General features: G+C 41.3%; 2 protein-coding genes across 2 annotated transcripts; both read right to left on the reverse strand.

Annotated features, from left to right (window-relative positions):
- Window positions 1-2,398: 2,398 nt before the first annotated feature.
- ndufs3 (NADH:ubiquinone oxidoreductase core subunit S3) lies at window positions 2,399-7,306 on the reverse strand. Its single transcript, XM_010737817.3, has 7 exons — window positions 7,163-7,306; window positions 6,831-6,902; window positions 3,863-3,960; window positions 3,600-3,749; window positions 3,340-3,465; window positions 3,131-3,250; window positions 2,399-2,678 (listed from the first exon to the last, which is right to left on the reverse strand). The coding sequence occupies exons 1-7, from the start codon at window positions 7,215-7,217 to the stop codon at window positions 2,511-2,513; spliced, it is 789 nt and encodes a 262-aa protein (XP_010736119.3). The 5' UTR covers window positions 7,218-7,306; the 3' UTR covers window positions 2,399-2,510.
- Window positions 7,307-11,515: 4,209 nt separating this feature from the next.
- ptpmt1 (protein tyrosine phosphatase mitochondrial 1) lies at window positions 11,516-15,044 on the reverse strand. Its single transcript, XM_027281151.1, has 4 exons — window positions 14,850-15,044; window positions 13,461-13,541; window positions 12,784-12,975; window positions 11,516-12,634 (listed from the first exon to the last, which is right to left on the reverse strand). The coding sequence occupies exons 1-4, from the start codon at window positions 14,994-14,996 to the stop codon at window positions 12,506-12,508; spliced, it is 549 nt and encodes a 182-aa protein (XP_027136952.1). The 5' UTR covers window positions 14,997-15,044; the 3' UTR covers window positions 11,516-12,505.
- Window positions 15,045-18,248: the final 3,204 nt, after the last annotated feature.

Raw genomic sequence — 18,248 nt, forward strand, 5'->3', positions numbered from 1 at the left:
TTGCCCGGACGCGGGTCACCGGGGCCCCCCCCTGGAGCCAGGCCTGGGGGTGGGGCTCGTTGGCGAGCGCCTGGTGGTCGGGTCCTTACCCATGGGGCCCGGCCGGGCACAGCCCGAAAAGGCGACATGGGCCCCCCTTCCCATGGGCCCACCACCCATGGGAGGGGTCTCAGGGGGGGAGCGGTGCGAAGATAGATGGGCGGCAGTCGGAGGCGGGGACCCTGGCGGTCCGACCCCCCGTTGCAGAAGCTGGCTCTGGGGACGTGGAACGTCACCTCTCTGGCGGGGAAGGAGCCTGAGCTGGTGCACGAGGTTGAGAGGTACCGGCTAGATATAGTCGGGCTCGACTCGACGCACAGCGTCGATTCCGGAACCAGTTTCCTTGAGAGGGGCTGGACGCTCTACCACTCTGGAGTTGCCCCCGGCGAGAGGCGCAGAGCGAGGGTGGGACTGCTTGTTTCCCCCCGGCTCGGCGCCTGTACGTTGGGGTTCACCCCGGTGGATGAGAGGGTAGCCTCCCTTCGCCTTCGGGTGGGGGGACGGGACCTGACTGTCATCTGTGCTTATGCACCGAATGGCAGTTCAGAGTACCCACCCTTTTTGGAGTCTTTAGAGGGGGTGCTGGAGAGCGCTCCCTCTGGGGACTCCCTCGTCCTCCTGGGGAACTTCAATGCTCACGTGGGCGGCGACAGTGAGACCTGGAGGGGCGTGATTGGGAGGAACGGCCCCCCTGATCTGAACCCGAGTGGTGTTCTGTTATTGGACTTCTGTGCTCGTCATGGATTGTCCATAACGAACACCATGTTCTAGCATAAGGGTGTCCACATGTGCACTTGGCACCAGGACGCCCTTGGCCACATGTTTTGGACACTGTCAACTGATCACCACCTGGTGGTGAGTTGGCTCCGATGGTGGGGGAGGATGGCGGTCAGACCTGGCAAGCCCAAACGTTCTGTGCGGGTTTGCTGGGTACGTCTGGCTGAATCTCCTGTCAGAAAGAGTTTCAACTCCCACCTCCGGGAGAGCTTCGCTCATGTCCCGGGGGAGGCGGGGGACATTGAGTCTGAGTGGACCTTGTTCCGTTCCTCCATTGTCGAGGCGGCCGACCGGAGCTGTGGCCGTAAGGTGGTCGGTGCCTGTCGTGGCGGTGGCCCCCGAACCCGCTGGTGGACACCGGCGGTGAGGGATGCCGTCAAGCTGAAGAAGGAGGCCTACAGAACCTTTCTGGCCTGTGGGAGTCCTGAAGCAGCTGACGGGTATCGACATGCCAAGCGGAATGCGGCCTCGGCGGTTGCGGAGGCAAAAACTCGGGCGTGGGAGGAGTTCGGTGAGGCCATGGAGAGCGACTTTCGAACGGCTTCGAGGAGGTTCTGGACCACCATCCGGCGGCTCAGGCGGGGGAAGCAGTGCACTATCAACACTGTGTTCAGTGGGGACGGTGTGCTGCTGACCTCGACTGGGGACGTCTTGGGTCGGTGGAGGGAATACTTCGAAGACCTCCTCAATCCCACCAGCACGTCTTCCGTTGAGGAGGCAGAGTCTGGGGACCCCGTGGTGGTCTCGCCAATCTCTGGGGCTGAGGTCGCTGAGGTAGTCAAAAAACTCCTCGGTGGCAAGGCCCCGGGGGTGGATGAGGTCCGCCCGGAGTTCCTCAAGGCTCTGGATGTTGTGGGGCTGTCTTGGTTGACACGTCTCTGCAACATGGTCACGAACTTTGGGTAGTGACCGAAAGAATAAGATCGCGAATACAAGCGGCCGAAATGAGCTTCCTTCGCAGGGTGGCTGGGCTCTCCCTTAGAGATAGGGTGAGAAGCTCGGCCATCCGCGAGGAGCTCAGAGTAGAACCGCTGCTCCTCCGCATCGAGAGGAACCAGTTGAGGTGGCTCGGGCATCTCGTGAGGATGCCTCCTGGACGTCTCCCTGGTGAGATGTTCCGGGCACGTCCCTCCGGGAGGGACTACGTCTCTCAGCTGGCCTGGGAACGCCTTGGGGTCCCCCTGGGAGAGTTGGCAGAAGTGGCTGTGGAGAGGGAAGTCTGGGCTTCCCTGCTGAAGCTGCTGCCCCCGCGACCCGACCACGGATAAGCGGAAGAAAACGAGCGAACGAACGAAATTTTGCCATATTCTGTAAATACAACACCCTGAACGTGACACACTGGATCTTTATCTAAATACAGCATCTAGCAAATAACAAGTACAATATGTGGCCAAATGTATGTGGACACCCCTGGTTTGGGTCTGTTTTACAGATTACTAATGCTGTTGTGGATGAATGGGAGGAAATCCCTGCGGCTATGTGCCAAAACCAGCTGGGAAGTACATTCAAATCACATGTTGGTGTCCACATACTTTTGGCTATAAAAGGCTACTTCAGCAAAGAACCACAGCTCCACAGAAAGAGCTTTTTGATAGTTGTTTTATTAGGATTTTTATTTACATAAATATTTTAGGTGCGCTGAGAATCCCAAAATGACACTAACAGACAGAACGCGATGATGAAGCTGAGGGACGTCACTTCTTCTCAGGCACCTCGCCGGCCTCCAGTTTGGGTGCGGCCTCTTTGGGCTCTCGGTGGGCGGGGAACACCTCCCAGGGCGTGTTCAGGTCGAACTTCCTGAACTCCTGCGACAGCTCGACAGGCTCCGCCACCACGCGCTTCACCTCATCGTCGTAACGTACCTGTAGAGAGTGTTACATGTTTGAATTTCACGAGGAGGGTCGATACGCTTCGAGGATAAAAACATGAGAAGACTTTCTTTTATCTCTTTCCCTGGAGTGTGATGTGTTCATCCTTGGACTGCAAGAAGTAAAAACTGTGTTGAAATTAATAATTCATTCTTTCATGGGGTTTTAGGCCATAAATATTCCCTCTCAAGGATTTTCAAGGCTTGTGAGAATCATGAATTCATCATCACAAGCTCAAAAACAAATAAATAAATGAAAAATCACAGGATCCAGCACAGTTTGAGTGTCTGGGCATAGATTTCATGCTGTCTGTCTCCCTGACATCCTGCCAGTACTACTTCATTTATATTTGGAGTGTTCTAATGAATCACACACACACACTGATGAATCAAAAATAAAATCTGACGGCGGTGCTCAGCTCTCGTGCTGCTGCTGGCAGAACTCACCTCGACGTAGCCCGAGAGAGGGAAGTCCTTCCTAAAGGGGTGACCCTCGAAGCCGTAGTCTGTCAGGATGCGCCTCAGGTCAGGGTGGTTGGAGAAGAACACGCCAAACATGTCCCATACCTGAACACACACACACGTGTTTACTCTCATTGCGTCTGTGAAGAACGAGGATCTGTGGACTGAATCAGGACCTGCAGGTTGTGACTCACCTCCCTCTCGTACCAGTTGGCAGCCAGGTGGACCGGTACTGCAGAGTCCACTGGTGTTAACTCGTCTGTGTACGTCTTAATGCGGATACGAGAGTTGAAGCGCAGCGACAGCAGGTTGTAAACAATCTGTAAACACACACACACATTTTTTGATCATTTCATGACTTCAAGATTCCACTGTACAACACACACAATGTTTCAACACGTCATTCAAGCTTCATGGCATGTTCCTAGACGCGTGTTTGCGGTGTGACAGCTACCTCGAAGCGGTTCTGTCGGCTCGGGATGTCGACAGCGGTCAGGTCAGTCATGTTCCTGAACTGGGCGTTGGTGTGGTCCCTCAGGAAGGTCAGCACAGGGATCACGCCATCAGGATGGATCATCACCTCGAGCTCGTTGTAGCAGGTCACCTACACACAGATGCGCACACACACACATTCAAGCCACCTGCATATTTATGAAATCTGTATTCATTTTTAAACCAAAAGATACATTAAAGTGTGACACAAGCATTTGGACTGACCTGGACCTGTTGGATATATTTGGGCATCATCTCAGACACGTACTCTCCAAACGCTGCCAGCTGATTGTGAGTGACGGCATCTTTAGGCCTGACGGTGGCTGCATGAAGGAAAACGTTGCAAAATATGATTCATGTGACGTCGTTTGCTGACATAAATATTCTGTCATCATTCAATCGGCAGTGAGTTCTTCAACATCTTGTCACATCGGCACAGATTCAGAATTTGTTAGATTTTAGTCACAAAGTATCGTTATGTATTTATCTGAAGGATCAGTTGTTGTTCTGACTCGACAATATTTTAAAAGACTTCTGACCCAATTTGATGCACAATAAAAGGTTTTAAATCTGTTTCCCGAACTGTGACTTAATTTTCATAAAACAAACGAGGGCAGCAGCCTGAAATGACACCTCACAGTTTGAAAAATATAAACGTTACCGGAGTATGATAATAAAAATCTCACATTTGTAACACAGATTTTTAAAAACAGTACATGTTGAAAGAAACTAGTCATGCAGCTGACAAAATATACACAATATTTAAGATATGATATTATAACAGAACAAGGCGGATACGAAATGAAAAATATAGAAAACAGTCAAGGACTGCAGTAAATATACTGTATTTTAATCTCCACCATTAGCTCTGTGACTTCTATCTAATGACAAACGCCACCACATTAAACTGCTTTAAGGAGACCTGGGAACAAAAACAAACTGAGCACCTGACAGGACCTTAACGTGTCACATCAGGTCTTGAACATTTAAGAACCTAGAACACTAACGTTGGGTGATTTTCACCCACACAATACTTGTCATGTGATTTTCATTGTGTTGCTGCTGTCTGAGTTGCATGGGTCCTTGGGTAGCTTCAGGCTGCTCACTGATGTCATTAATGGTTTGTTTGTTTCCCTCCTCCCATCTATGTTTTTTTCAAGAGGCATGCGTTCGGGTGATTTTCACCCGACGTCAGTGATAGTGAGTGCCACATCTCTCACAGCTGTCAGTGATGCAGAAAGTCTGTGCCTTCACCAGACAAGGCTCACATGTCCCAGGAATGGGTGGACCAAAGAACAAGTTCCCAGCTCCATTATTTTTTTTGTTTGGCAATTTCTCGTTAAGATTACCCGACTCTTCAATAATTTTGCTGTCTTTTTAAAGGGTCCCCCATGGTACCTTTTTATTTATTTTATGTGATATTGTATATTGGGAAATTAAAGAAGAGTACTACAATTTGGCAAACAGTGTTATACTTTTACATAAATTGATGAAAACTTTATTTTATCCAGGTAAAACATACCCAACGTTAGGGATGGTGTTACTAATTTTAACGTTAGTGTTCTAGTACCTCTCGGCAGGGGCGCTGTATTGGGGGGGTTAGGACAATTCCAAGGGCCCACGACTGACAGAGGCCCCCCAAAAAATAGGTAAACACCAATATAAAATGATTAAACCATCATCATTGAGTATATATATTTCAATTATAATAATTAAATCAATTATCTCTTTGTTTTTACGTGTTTTGGGCAGTTAAAGTTAAATAAAAATGGCCTTGAGCACATTTTTATGGTGGCTTTGACTCGTGAACTGCACTGCATACTGTATGCAGACCTGCATGCATGTACAAATCACCAGCAGTAAATATTGTGCTAGTACTAGTACTGAACTACAAGACGCAAAACAGTTGCAAGCCTTTAATTAGAGTTCTGTAAAGCTTTTGATGGGACAGTTAGGTCCTAGAGACAGGGTTCCCACACCTTTTTCATGAACAAATTCAAGCACTTTTCAAGCACCTTCAAGCACCAGTTTTTCCATTTTTCCAGCACCTTTAAATAGGTAGCCTACTAGTTGTGTTTGCCATGATGGTCATGGGAAGCGCAGCGGTGCCACTGTATGGCATAATAATATGGGTCTAATTAGCATTATTTCATATGGTGGTAGATTGACTGTTTTGATTTTTAACTAATTGTGAATTGGCTTGTATTCTCAGCTTGTGAGCGGTGTATTGTGTAACTACCATAGCGCAATAACAGTGACAAATGCCTGAAGGGGGCTAAAGTATGTCTATCAGCAGACGAGTAATTTCTTTTCAGTGTGTGGAAACCTTTCACAGCAAGGACCATCACACAGACCCAATCCACACTTACTGCCCCTGTCCATTAACAAGATACATGCTAGTGCTGCTTGATGATCAACCAGTATGCTTTGCTTTGTACCAGCCCCAGGAAGACAAAATACAGACAAGAGACACTCATGATTTACTGGAATGTAATGTAAAAATCCGCCTACATGTTTCGGCCAGCATGTTGGCAGTCTGTTTATTTTATATGTATGGCTGAGTGTGGGATCTCCATGCTGAAGATCACATCATCTGTCTATTTAAGTGTCAAGCTACATGTTGAAATAAAGTGTGAACTGGTGAAGGACTGACATGTTTAAAGAATTCAAATTAACTTTACGAAAACACGAAAAAACATTTGCATGCAACCACATATCCACTATTGAATTAATACAACTTTCCCCCAAGCAGGGAATGTCAATTTCAGTTGTTAATTAACAGATAAAGTCTACTGTTATTTCTCGGCAGAACACCAAGCGAGTATAACTGAGTTCTGCATGTAAAGGCATCGGATCAAGCGCGTAGCCGCTTAGGAAACATTTTTGTTTTCTCTTGGTTTATTGAGATAGACATCACACAAATTTCAAGCATTTTCACAACCTTGAAAACACTGAATTGAAATTCAATCATTTTCAAGGAATTCAAGCACCCGTGGGAACCCTGTAGAGATGTGGGGACAACAGCTGCGCAGAGGGGCCCAATTTGATTTTTTTTTTTTGTCATGGGGCCCAAAATTCCTGCCTCTTGGACACACTTTGTCTTTGCAAGCTCAGGCCTGTCTGTCACCTGGTTTATTTTAGTTTATCAGCTGATGTAAGTGAAGTGACAGTCTGTGCATCAGTGTTTACTCACGGCTGGTCTCAGTGGTGGAGCTCTGCAGCCTGGCCTGCTGCTGCTGGAGGAGGACACATGAAGTCCTTGCAACTATAAAAAAAAAAATCAAGAGGAAGGAGTTGAAGAGGAGTTGCTGAATAACACCTGTGTGCGGAGGCTCAGGTGAGCTGGCATCGTGTGAGCAACAAGCCAATAACAAAGAGGAACAGCTCGAAGGTCAAACCTGAGACATTAACGCTTTAAAACGAGACGCTGTCCTCCACAGCAGCAACAAACGCACACACGGTTAAATATACGACTGCAGCCAGACACGGTGTAACAAACTCAAAGCGGTATCAGGTCAAACTCACCGTTAAAGCTCCTGCCGAGACCTCCGCGGACAAACCGCACCAACGACGCCGCCATGTTCGCTCTAACAGCCGGGCTCCTCCTCCGGGCGGAGACGCGGCTGTTAGCCGGCTCTCGCCTCCTGGCGGCCGGGAGGAGAAGTCTGCACTCTGCGGTCTCTTCTTGTTGCATATACCGCCCCCTTCTGGACTTCTTTCCTACTACTACTTTTAAAAAATATATTTTAATTAACCCAGTTAAAAACAAGATATCTCATTATGATTTTCCTCCCTTCTCTAGATTTCCCACATTCTATTTTTTTTTTCCAAATCTCTTACAAATACAAAAAGAAATACAATAGTTCCACATGATCGACCATGGTGACTGTTTGAGTGAATTACAAAAAGAAGAAAGAAAAGATTAGACAAAAAGAAAACCCCTACCCGGATCCCCCTGTCCCTCCCAACAACCCATATCAGAAGTAGTCACAATAGGTGGTTAAGTTACATAACATATCACATCAACACACAAAAAACATATCACATAGTACAGTAGGATTTAAGAAAGAAAAACGAAAGGAGGACAGAATAGATAGATGGGGAAAAAAAACCAAACATTGTGACATGAGACTGTTACTAATATAACACAGCGGGCCCCAATATTATGAAAAGCTGTCAGAGATCCCTTCTGCAAGAACCTCAACTTCTCTAACTTTAAACATTGTAAAATATCCCGTATCCAACTACTGTGGTCGTGGGGAAACCTGCCTCCACTTCAGAGAATGGACCGTCTGGCTAGCAGGGTGGTGAACGATAACATGGTCGTGAAGAAACGGGAAGATTTTTAACAGAGTGAGACCAAAAAGGGCAGTCAGGGATTCGGTTCTAAATTTTGTTTAGGGCCTGTATGAAGTTTGGAATACACTGGACCAGAAGTTAGTCAACCTCGGCACGTCCAAAACTAGGTACATGGTCGGCTGGGGACTGTTTGCAGGGTACAGGCATCACTCTGACTCGGATATATCATTTTCACAACCTTGAAAACACTGAATTGAAATTCAATCATTTTCAAGACTTCAAGCACCCGTGGGAACCCTGTAGAGATGTGGGGACAACAGCTGCGCAGAGGGCCCAATTGATTTTTTTTTTTTTGTCATGGGGCCCAAAATTCCTGCCTCTTGGACACACTTTGTCTTTGCAAGCTCTGGACCAGAAGTTAGTCAAACCTCGGGCACGTCCAAAACATATGTCATGGTCGGCTGGGGACGTTTTGCGCGGGTTACAGGCATCACTCTGACTCGGATATATCTTTGCTAATTTGGCATTAGGTGAAATGAGCTCTGTGAACACCTTCCACTGTAAAAGACCGTGCCTAGCGCAAATCGGCGAAGAATGGATAAGCTTTAACATGTCTCTCCACTGGACCTCAGTAATGTCTACGCTCAGGTCCTTTTCCCATGCATTTTTAATAACCGATACGGTGGGGGTTGGGCTCAGAAGCGCAATCTTGTTATAAATGACAGATATCGGTCGCTTCGGTCGCAGGTCAAGAGATAAATAATTGGTCTATTTCGGCTTCAGGGGGCGATTTGGGAAATGCGGGAACTGCTTTTGAATAAAATTCTATTAGACTTTTGAAACTTTTCTCCACGGCTCCTGTCCTCCGCAACCCTGCTCCATCTCTTCCCTCTCCCTTCATAACCATGACATTCAACCATCACATGCTCCACTGTCTTCTCCCCCCACAGCTACATAGACCAGTTGGATGTTTCCCATAGGTTGAGTGTGCTATTTTAATCACTGTGCCCTATTCTTAATCTGGCTCATTGTCACCTGTTCCACTCTGCACCTCCACAACATCCAACCTCTCCTACTTCATCTTGTAGTTCATATAAATGTCTCCCCCCTTTTCCTGGATTTTCCAATATTGTTTCCATTGATTAATTATTCTTTCCATATTAAACTTTTCCCTTCTGCTTTTGATAATTTACTTTCATTTCCACCTCTTCTTCTTTGCTGCCTCCTTTTGCCATTTGATCTGCTTTTTCATTCCTTGTATTCCTAAATGAGGCTGGTACCCCATGAATGTTTATTTCCCTCCCCTGCTGTGTTTATCTGGATGTCTCAACATTATTTCATATAATATTTCCCGATGTGATTTTGCCTGTCTGTTTTTAGCTTAAGAGTGATGAGATTGAATCGCTACATATGATTATCTTCCTGTCCGCCATTCTATTGCCAAATCCTATTGCACAAAGTTCCACTGCATATACAATTAAATGATCTGAAGTTCTTTTTGGAGGAGAAGTCTGCACTCTGTGATCTTCTTGTTGTCCTCTTCTGGACTTCTTTCCTACTACTACTTTCGTTTTTTCTTTTCTTTTTAAAAAAATTCTTTTAATTAACCCAGTTAAAACAAGATATCTCATTATGATTTTCCAACCCTTCTCGATTTCCCACATGCTGTTATATTTTTGACACTTTTCTCACTGTTCCTGTCCTTTGCAACCTGTTATCATCTCTTCCCCTCCTTTCATATCCACAGACTTGTTCAGAAGGCCAGTGATTCAAGGAGTTTTATTGTCATACAACACATGTAAAGATGGGATGAAACGAAAATTGTGGTTTCCCCTGGTCCCGAGCAGCCCAATATCAAATATAAAATAAAAATAAAATAAATATATATATAGTATGTTATGTATATTTGTGTCTTCCCCACCTTGTGCGGGGTCAGCAATCACGATGATTGTGAATTCTTCTCCAACAAACCAAAACGAACAAGACTTTTTAAAGGCTCAGGACACCATTTTGCAGGTGTTTTGGATTACTACCTGATTGGTGTGTGACACACACATAACCACAACACACACACACACACATATATAATATAGAATATAAATATAAAATAAATAAAAGTAAAGGCAAATTTAAATTTAGAGAAAAGTATATACAATAAATAGAGAAACAACAACAGTGTAGCACCATGGTGAGGTAGTGAGATGTGCAAGTGTCCAGGTTGTGCAAACAACTGCATTGTGCAAGTAATTGCAATTGTAATTGATGTTGTGGAGGTGCAGATCATTGTAATTTTGCTGATCATGATTTACAGCTTACAAACCCCAAAACTTAGAAAATTAGAATACTGTGAAAAGCTTCAGTATTGTAGGCTCAAAGTGTCACACACCAATCAGGTAAGTAATCCAAAACACCTGCAAAATGGTCCTGAGCCTTTAAAAAGTCTGTGTCTTGTTTGGTTTAGAAGAATTCACAATCATGCTGATCTGACTCCCGCACAAGGTGGGAAGACACAAAACATGATAGCAAAAGAAGCTGGATGTTCTCAGAGTGCCGTGTCAAAGTACATTAATGGACAGTTAAGTGGAAGGCAGAAGTGTGCAAGAATTCAGAGGCCTGATATTTTTTTGTATTTCAAATCCTTTTTTTTTTATTATTGATTCCAAGCAATATTCTAATTTTCTGAGTTTTGAGTTTTTGAATTTGAGGTTTTCTGAAGCTGCAAGTCAAAATCAAAACAAATAAAAGCTTGAAATATATTGATTCGCATACTATTTGTCTATATAATAAAGTAAATTATTAAAGTTGAGTTACAGAAATACATGCACTTTTTCAGAATATTCTAATTTTCCGAATAGTACCTGTACTCATTTTAAAGCGCCCTGTTTAAAACTTCATTCAAATTATGAGTAAATAAATATGATATAATTTAATAAACAGGTTAATTGGTAACAGGAGAGTGAAATCCTCAAAAGGCTCAGTAAGGGAAGTAAGAGCGTCACCACTTTTTTAAAAAAAAAATTTAAATGCTCTGTGGACCTTTAGGTAGTTATTACAGCATCATATTCATATAATGATCACAGCTTTGGCTTTGGTGTACAACATCCAGTATTTGCCTCTGAAATGTAGTGCAGTAGAAGTATGAAGTAATGTAAAAATGAGAATACTCGAGTAAAAGTGCCTTAAAAAATTGTCCAGGATTGGATGTAAGGATTTGAATACCCCTCGCCTCACCCTCCCCTTAAAAGTGCCTAGGAGAGAAACCTAAGTTTGCCACAAAACTCATGAAAAAAAAATTGAAATGCTGATATCTACAGCCAGTGTTTGTTTTGTCCATGCAGGGCTACAGTAGAAAAACATGGCAGACTCCAGTGAAGAGGACCCACCGCGTCTGTAGATATAAAAAGCTCAAAAACACAATGATTCTTGTTCTCAGGTGATTAAACACTAATGGAAACACACTTATGATTATTTATATTCCATTTCTGCCAATACACACTGGTCCTTTAAGTACAGTACTTCAGTAATTGTACATTTACGTTCCACCAATGAAAGCACATCATATTAAATCAATGGTACGGGAAGCCAGATATACTAAATAACTGCATAATAGTAGCAATGCTACAATAAAAATATAGTTTTAGGTAAAGGTCACTTGAGGAAGAAGAATAATAAACTGTATTAGTAGTAAAAAAAAATATCCAAAGAACTGTAATTGAGAAGTATGACAGTTTAATGAAAATGTAGTCCTTCCAGTTTTGGGGGGTTTTCATGCTTTCACATCAGCTGAAGAAGGAATCAACTTAATAAATAAAAGCATCAGATAGATTTAGGTTAGTAAGTATTTATGAGCTCTTAAAAAGTTGACATTTTGAGATCAGATTTTATATCATGTGAAATGTAGCCAAAATACAGCTGCATATAGTCAGACTTTCTCATTTGAAATATGAACAGTATGAAAATTGGCTGTACTTAATCATTTTTAGGTACTGCCACTACACTTAAGTAGAGTTCTTGAGATGAACACAGCGTACGTGTCATAAAAAATGCCTAGAAGCTCAAAATAAAAGAGCACAAAATTAGACTGTCTCACAAATATTTTATTGAACATCGTCGGTATTTTAAAGTTATGAGGCACCTTGGAAAATATATTAAAAATAGTGATCTCTTCACTGCTGATGTTTGCATTCATTGTCTTCTTCTTGCTGCACCACTGCAGTCCAAACACAGCAATTCGATTGCGGAGATTGTGGAGTGTTTTTTATTATTACCAACAATACTGCAACGTCGATATCATGCTGAGCTTCAGAAATTTATATTTTTTCAGCCACAAGCAGGCTTTAGCTTTGAAATTAAACACTGCAGAAGGCTGTGCAGGAGTTTACTGATGTGTTCTGAATGAACAGGTAAAACTTTAAAAACGTAGAGAAAAGAGCAGTTGTTGTTCTTCACACAGTATGGATGACGATATGGAGGATTGGCTGTTTCTCGTGTCACGTTGACTCTCACGTTGAGTTCGGTCTTCCAGCTGCTGTAGGAACATGATGAGGTCTGACCTGCCGCTTTGCCCTCTCAGCTGGACTGTCCGCACACCTGCTGGTGGTATTTCCTCAGCATCTCCAGCTGAGCTGAGCGCACGAGGACATGAGGTCGAACGGACACCAGCTTCTGACAGGCTTCCTCTGGAGTCCAGCAGTGTAGCTGTCAGCAGAAAAGAGCAATGTTAAATCAACGTGGTCACTGAAAGACAAGACGCAGAGCTGGGCTGGCTGCTGTCAACTAGTCAGTAATATTAGCTGGCAGTTATGTCTAGGTTGGAGTGTGTGACGTCCCCACAGTTACGTACTGACCCGAATGAGGTACGCTGCAGCCATCGTGGCGCTGCGGGAGCGTCCGGCCTTGCAGTGGACGTACACGCTGTTTCCCTGCTCTCGGTGCCGCATGGCAAACTCCACGCCTCTGTGCAGGTTCTCCAGGCTGGGAACGCCGGTGAGGTCAACTGTGCTCAACCTGAGCTGCTCCACCCCGGCAGCCTGCCACTCCTGCAGCCAGCATCAAACACGTAAAATCAATTATAAATGTGTGAGAGGAAAAAGTTCTGTTTACACAGACCTCAGCAGCAGATCTGATGTCCTGCTCTAACAGACTGGTTAAAGCAATCTAAGCAAATTAAGAAATAGTGAAATATAATGTTATAATTTCCCAGAGCCCAAAGCCATCCAAAGATAATCAGTTTTATTATATATGACAAAGAGGGCAGCACATCCATGCATTTAAAAAGCTGAAACAAGCAAACATTTGGGGGTTTTTTTGCTTGAAAACTTGTTTGTTTCAGCTATAAACACCAAATAGTTAAGCTGATTTACATGATCTGACACAAACACAGGTCAGAGAGACATGTAGGCTAATAAAACTATAAAATGAACACTTAAAAACTGGCTGATTCCTTCTCTTTTGCTTTATCAATACTGTTATAAATTTAGCTGTCTTCACCTCTCGAGTTGAAATACAAATGACGTGAACTCACCTCAGCAGAGTTGCAGAAATATTTGGTTTCATACATCTCATTCATGGTGATAACCCCTCGAACATTTTCTGTTTCTACCAGCTGCAACACAAAAAAAAAAAACAGAGCCGATGAGAAGGACAATCACGTGGTTACTTTCTGAATTAAAGCTAGTAAAATACATTTTGTAATATATATCTAATTTTTAACTTTTAGAAAAAACAAAGCCCGACGTCATGTTCCGCCAACCAGACACTCAGATTGCTCAAAGCTTCACAGACAGCCTGAAATGTCTCTGAAACTGAGACTATCCAGGTGGATTCATGGACTGAACTCTGATAATCTACCTGTGTGTGTGTGTTCTGACTTTGGTCGAGAGACATACTGTAGGGTAACAATAACAGAGAGTGAGTGCCAGCCTCGATAAAGCTGTTACTCAGAGAAATAAAAAGTTATTTCCTGTTATTCCACAATCCCTGACCCTGTGTGAATGCACGCTAAGGCTACTGTGTAGAGTCAGTATTCAGAGGACTCAAAAGAAAATGTATGTTAAAGGAATACTCCACGTTGAATACCAAAAGAATCAGATGTAAATTTCTCTCCTAAAGCGAAAGAGGTACACTTCAAAACAATGAATGGCATTTATCCTTGCTGTGAATTTTTAAGACTTGGATTTAATTTGGACTGTAATGAATGTGCTTTTTGTAGAAACACTTGAACATTTAATGTTCTCTTGCAATCTGTCTGATCTGTTCTGGAAAGACAAAAATTGGTTAACCTATAATAATAATAATATAGACTTACAATAATGTGAGATTTGGTTTCACAATGGAGAACAGAAAACTGGAATAGAACATGAATAATTTGGTTATACTCGCCAAATACTTTCTGCACAAATGTTAAATTCTCAAAAAATACCCCACGTTTCAACGTTTTTACTTTGATTCTTTAAAACTTATGAAATCAAAGAAAGCCCTATTGCTGTATGACAGTTTACCAACTCTTACTTTTGATTGATCCCCTATAAGATTTTCTTTCTTTCTTTCCATTGCTTTACTTTATGTTGTTGTTCTGTTTATACTCTATTCTTCTTGAATCTAAGAAATGCTACGCTCAGTTCTGAAAGCAACAACTCTTGTAATTGCATGTGAATGTGCTTATTTGTATTGTATTGTGCAGGAAACTTAAAATAAAAATTAAAAAGTGCATGAAAACATATTTATGGATATTATACTGCATGAAAATAAATGACACACTGCACCTTTAAATCATCATGAACTGTTGTTCTAACTTCCCTGTCACCTTCATTCCGCTCTGCAGCCATAAATAAACAGATAAACAGACAGACAGACAGACAGACAGACAGACAGACAGACAGACAGACAGCCCGGTGTGATGTCACAGTCTGACCTGCTTGGTCATGGACCTGAACGGCAGCGCTCCGAGGATCACCGTCCCGTCCACCCGGTCGAACCAGCGCCTGGAGGACACCTTCTCCATGACGACGTTGTAGGCTAACGTCGGGTAGAAGAGCAACCTGGCTAACGCTCCGGACATGGTTTATTATTATTATTATTATAATTATTGTTGTTGTTGTTGTTTCTGGTTGTTGTTTGTTGTTTTTCGGTTTGTTTCTGACCTGTCACCGTGCAGCACGAGCCTCTCTCTGTTTTTAAAGTTCCGCTCCGGAAGGTTGTTCCGGTTAAACAGCACGACTTCCGGTGTTCCTTCAGAGTAAAAGCCGTGACCTGCACAACTTCTATAATGCAATCAAACATATATATATTATATTATGTATATTATATTATATTATATTATATTATATTAATTATGATATAAATATGATATTATATTATATTAAGTTATATATTATTATATAATTAATATATTGTATTATATTATATGCTTGTATTATATATAGTATATTACAACTATATCTATATTCTATATATTGTATTACAATATAATATTACAGTCTATATTATAATTTATATTTATATTTATATTGTGTTATATAATATAACATTACTGTTATCTTATAGTATATTATATTGTATTATTTATTATAGTATATTATATTACAATTATATTATATTATCATTTATATTATATTATATTGTATTATATAATATTATATTACAGTTATATTATATTAATTACATATTGTATTATATTATATTTACTATATTGTTTGTTTATTTATTATATAATATTATATTACAATTTATATAATATTATATTCTATTATATTATATTATATTTATATATATTTATATATATTGCATTATATACATATTATATATTACAATTATATTATATTATTTATATTATATTTATTGTATTATATAATATTATATTTACAATTATATTATATTATATTTATTTAGTGCTGTCAAAATTAAGGCGTTAATTTTGTCGATTAATTTTAAACAATTAACGCGTTATAAAAAAAAATCGCAATTAACGCGGTTTGTTTACTTCCGGTGGCGGCTGACCCTAACCTTTTTGAGCGCTGAATCTGGCTCGGCCGCCATTTTGGATGTGGGCAAAGTACGAGCTTTGTTTCTTAATACACCCATTCACACACACACACTAATTATTCTAGTGTGTGTGTGTGGAATGGGTGTATAATGATGGCATTAATTAAAGCCCTCACGGAAGACGCACCTGCCGGTCGCCACATTGCCACCCTAAAAACCGGCCCTGCCTGTATTGTTTAACGAGCAGATCTGCCAATCTAATATGGCGGACAACTGTTAACGTTATCGCAGCAACGGACCAACCGCTCAATGCCGGCGTCATGTATATATGTCTCTCATAGACACATTTGTAGGGGCGTGGTTTGTAGTGGCTGCGGTGCAGTTGGGTACTATGCATTTGAGCGGGGGTCGTTGGTCGAGATTGTCCACGGGTCCGCCATTATGGATTGGCAGATCTGCTCGTAAACAAATACAAGGAAATGGACGAACTTCATAAGGCCTTTCTACAAGTTCTTTAAGTTAATTGTCACACCCATTCCAACACACACTAATACTATCTGGGAAACAAACAGGCACCAAAACAACGTATGTAACTTTTAAAGTGAATGATTATAAAGTTACTCCTATTATATTATATTATATTATATTATATTTATTATATTATCTTATATTATTACCTGTCTATTATTATTTATTTATTTATCCACCGTTTACATTGGTCTGTTGTACATAGATATGTATATACTGTCATATCCACCTACCATTTGTAGAAACATATTTAATAATAATAATAATACATTTTATTTAATAGGGTAACAGCAAAAGGAGAGTAGACAGCAAATAACATATTCCATTACCTGCACCATTGCACTATGATCATATTTACCCAGTCTACAAATGTCTATAGATAATATCATGTCCATATATATCTATATTTATGCAAATATATACACATTTTTAAATATGTGTTTAGTTATTTTGTGTTATGTTTCATGTTGTTTTGTTATGTTTGCACCTACCTGTCATGTCCCTTGTCTTTTAAAACTGTGACTTATGTCTTACCTGTATGTACAACTGAGGCACAGTGAACCGGAGTCAAATTCCTCATGTGTACACACACATGGCCAATAAAGTAATTCTGATACTTATGGTTAAAGTTCTATTTGTATTTGTTCTATTAAAATATTTTTCATGCAAATGTCCAAAACAAAAAGTGACCCAGATTTGACATTACAGTCCAATAATCCTACTAGCCTGTTGAACTGATCTAACTCCCCTTAAAAATTTAATTGCAAAAAAAACTTCAACAATCCTAATTCAGATTTTATTTTTTTAATTCAACCAATGCAATTACACGATGACAGGAGAAAGGATATAGAAACTTTAAAACAGTACAAAAATTATGCTGCTCTCTTGCTAAATGTATAAGTAATTAATGAATGTAGCTTTAAACCATTGTTTTTATGTTCTAACCCAGTTTGGACTGTAGAGCATCACTCATTTTACTTAGCAGCACTTGGTAAAGTCCTCAAAATCAGCTGCAACTCCATTTGGGACATTTCTCGCTTCATCTTTAGTTGATAAAGCTACAAGCACTCGGATTATTAGATAAGAGGAAAGAGAAATCCTCACAACTTTTCGCTTTTCAGACCAATGAAAGGACTGAGGGACACAGAAAGAATGAAAGCAGCCAGAGGTCGGGTTGTCATATCACAAGCTGATAACAGCGGCTCATGTTCATGCTGATGTTTAATCAAGTCAGTATCTAGCTGTAGTTCCAGATAATCTGCTCTTCTTCAGCTCGCATACAAAGCTCATCAGTCCAGTGAGGACTGAGGCAATCTGCTGACAGTAAAATCAGATCAGTTTTGTCTACTTAAGTCTGTAATCCTGTTTTCTCTGAAGCTTTTTTAACTAAACTTCTCTTGAATTCTTGAGCTAAAAACACTTGAAATGAAGTCAATAACCTGCCATAGAAAATATAGTTTATACATTTTTTCCATTTAAAAAAATCTGATTTTTCTCATTTTAGGGTCTTTAAACAAGAATAACAGAGCAGAATAAAGACCAGGCGCCATGTGTTGGATTGTCAAATTTATCTACAAGGTTGCATTCACAACTGCTATAAAATCACTTTGTTCATTTCTTGCGGTAGATTTTCAAACTATTATTGCAGTGAACAGGTTGTTTTCATTTCATTTGATAAGCTAGAAAACACAAAATAAAGTGAAGCATAAAGTGACTTTTTAAAAATATAATCAATCAATCTGTTGCTTTTCGTGTGAAAATGCATTTTTATTATATTTTGACAAGAGTTCCAAATCAGCCA

Source organism: Larimichthys crocea, chromosome VIII (genome assembly GCF_000972845.2).
Source record: "Larimichthys crocea isolate SSNF chromosome VIII, L_crocea_2.0, whole genome shotgun sequence".
Classification (NCBI taxonomy): Eukaryota; Metazoa; Chordata; class Actinopteri; family Sciaenidae; genus Larimichthys; species Larimichthys crocea.

Excerpts from the sequence above, each read along its gene's own strand:
- ndufs3 (XM_010737817.3), bottom strand. The coding sequence starts at position 7,217 with ATGGCGGCGTCGTTGGTGCGGTTTGTCCGCGGAGGTCTCGGCAGGAGC. Across the intron at positions 3,961-6,830 it reads CTCCACCACTGAGACCAGCC|CCACCGTCAGGCCTAAAGAT; the intron begins GTGAGTAAACAC and ends TCCTTCATGCAG. Across the intron at positions 3,251-3,339 it reads CCAACTGGTACGAGAGGGAG|GTATGGGACATGTTTGGCGT; the intron begins GTGAGTCACAAC and ends GTGTGTGTTCAG.
- ptpmt1 (XM_027281151.1), bottom strand. The coding sequence starts at position 14,996 with ATGTCCGGAGCGTTAGCCAGGTTGCTCTTCTACCCGACGTTAGCCTAC. Across the intron at positions 13,542-14,849 it reads TCAGGTCCATGACCAAGCAG|CTGGTAGAAACAGAAAATGT; the intron begins GTCAGACTGTGA and ends TTTGTGTTGCAG. Across the intron at positions 12,635-12,783 it reads CTGCAGCGTACCTCATTCGG|CTACACTGCTGGACTCCAGA; the intron begins GTCAGTACGTAA and ends TTCTGCTGACAG.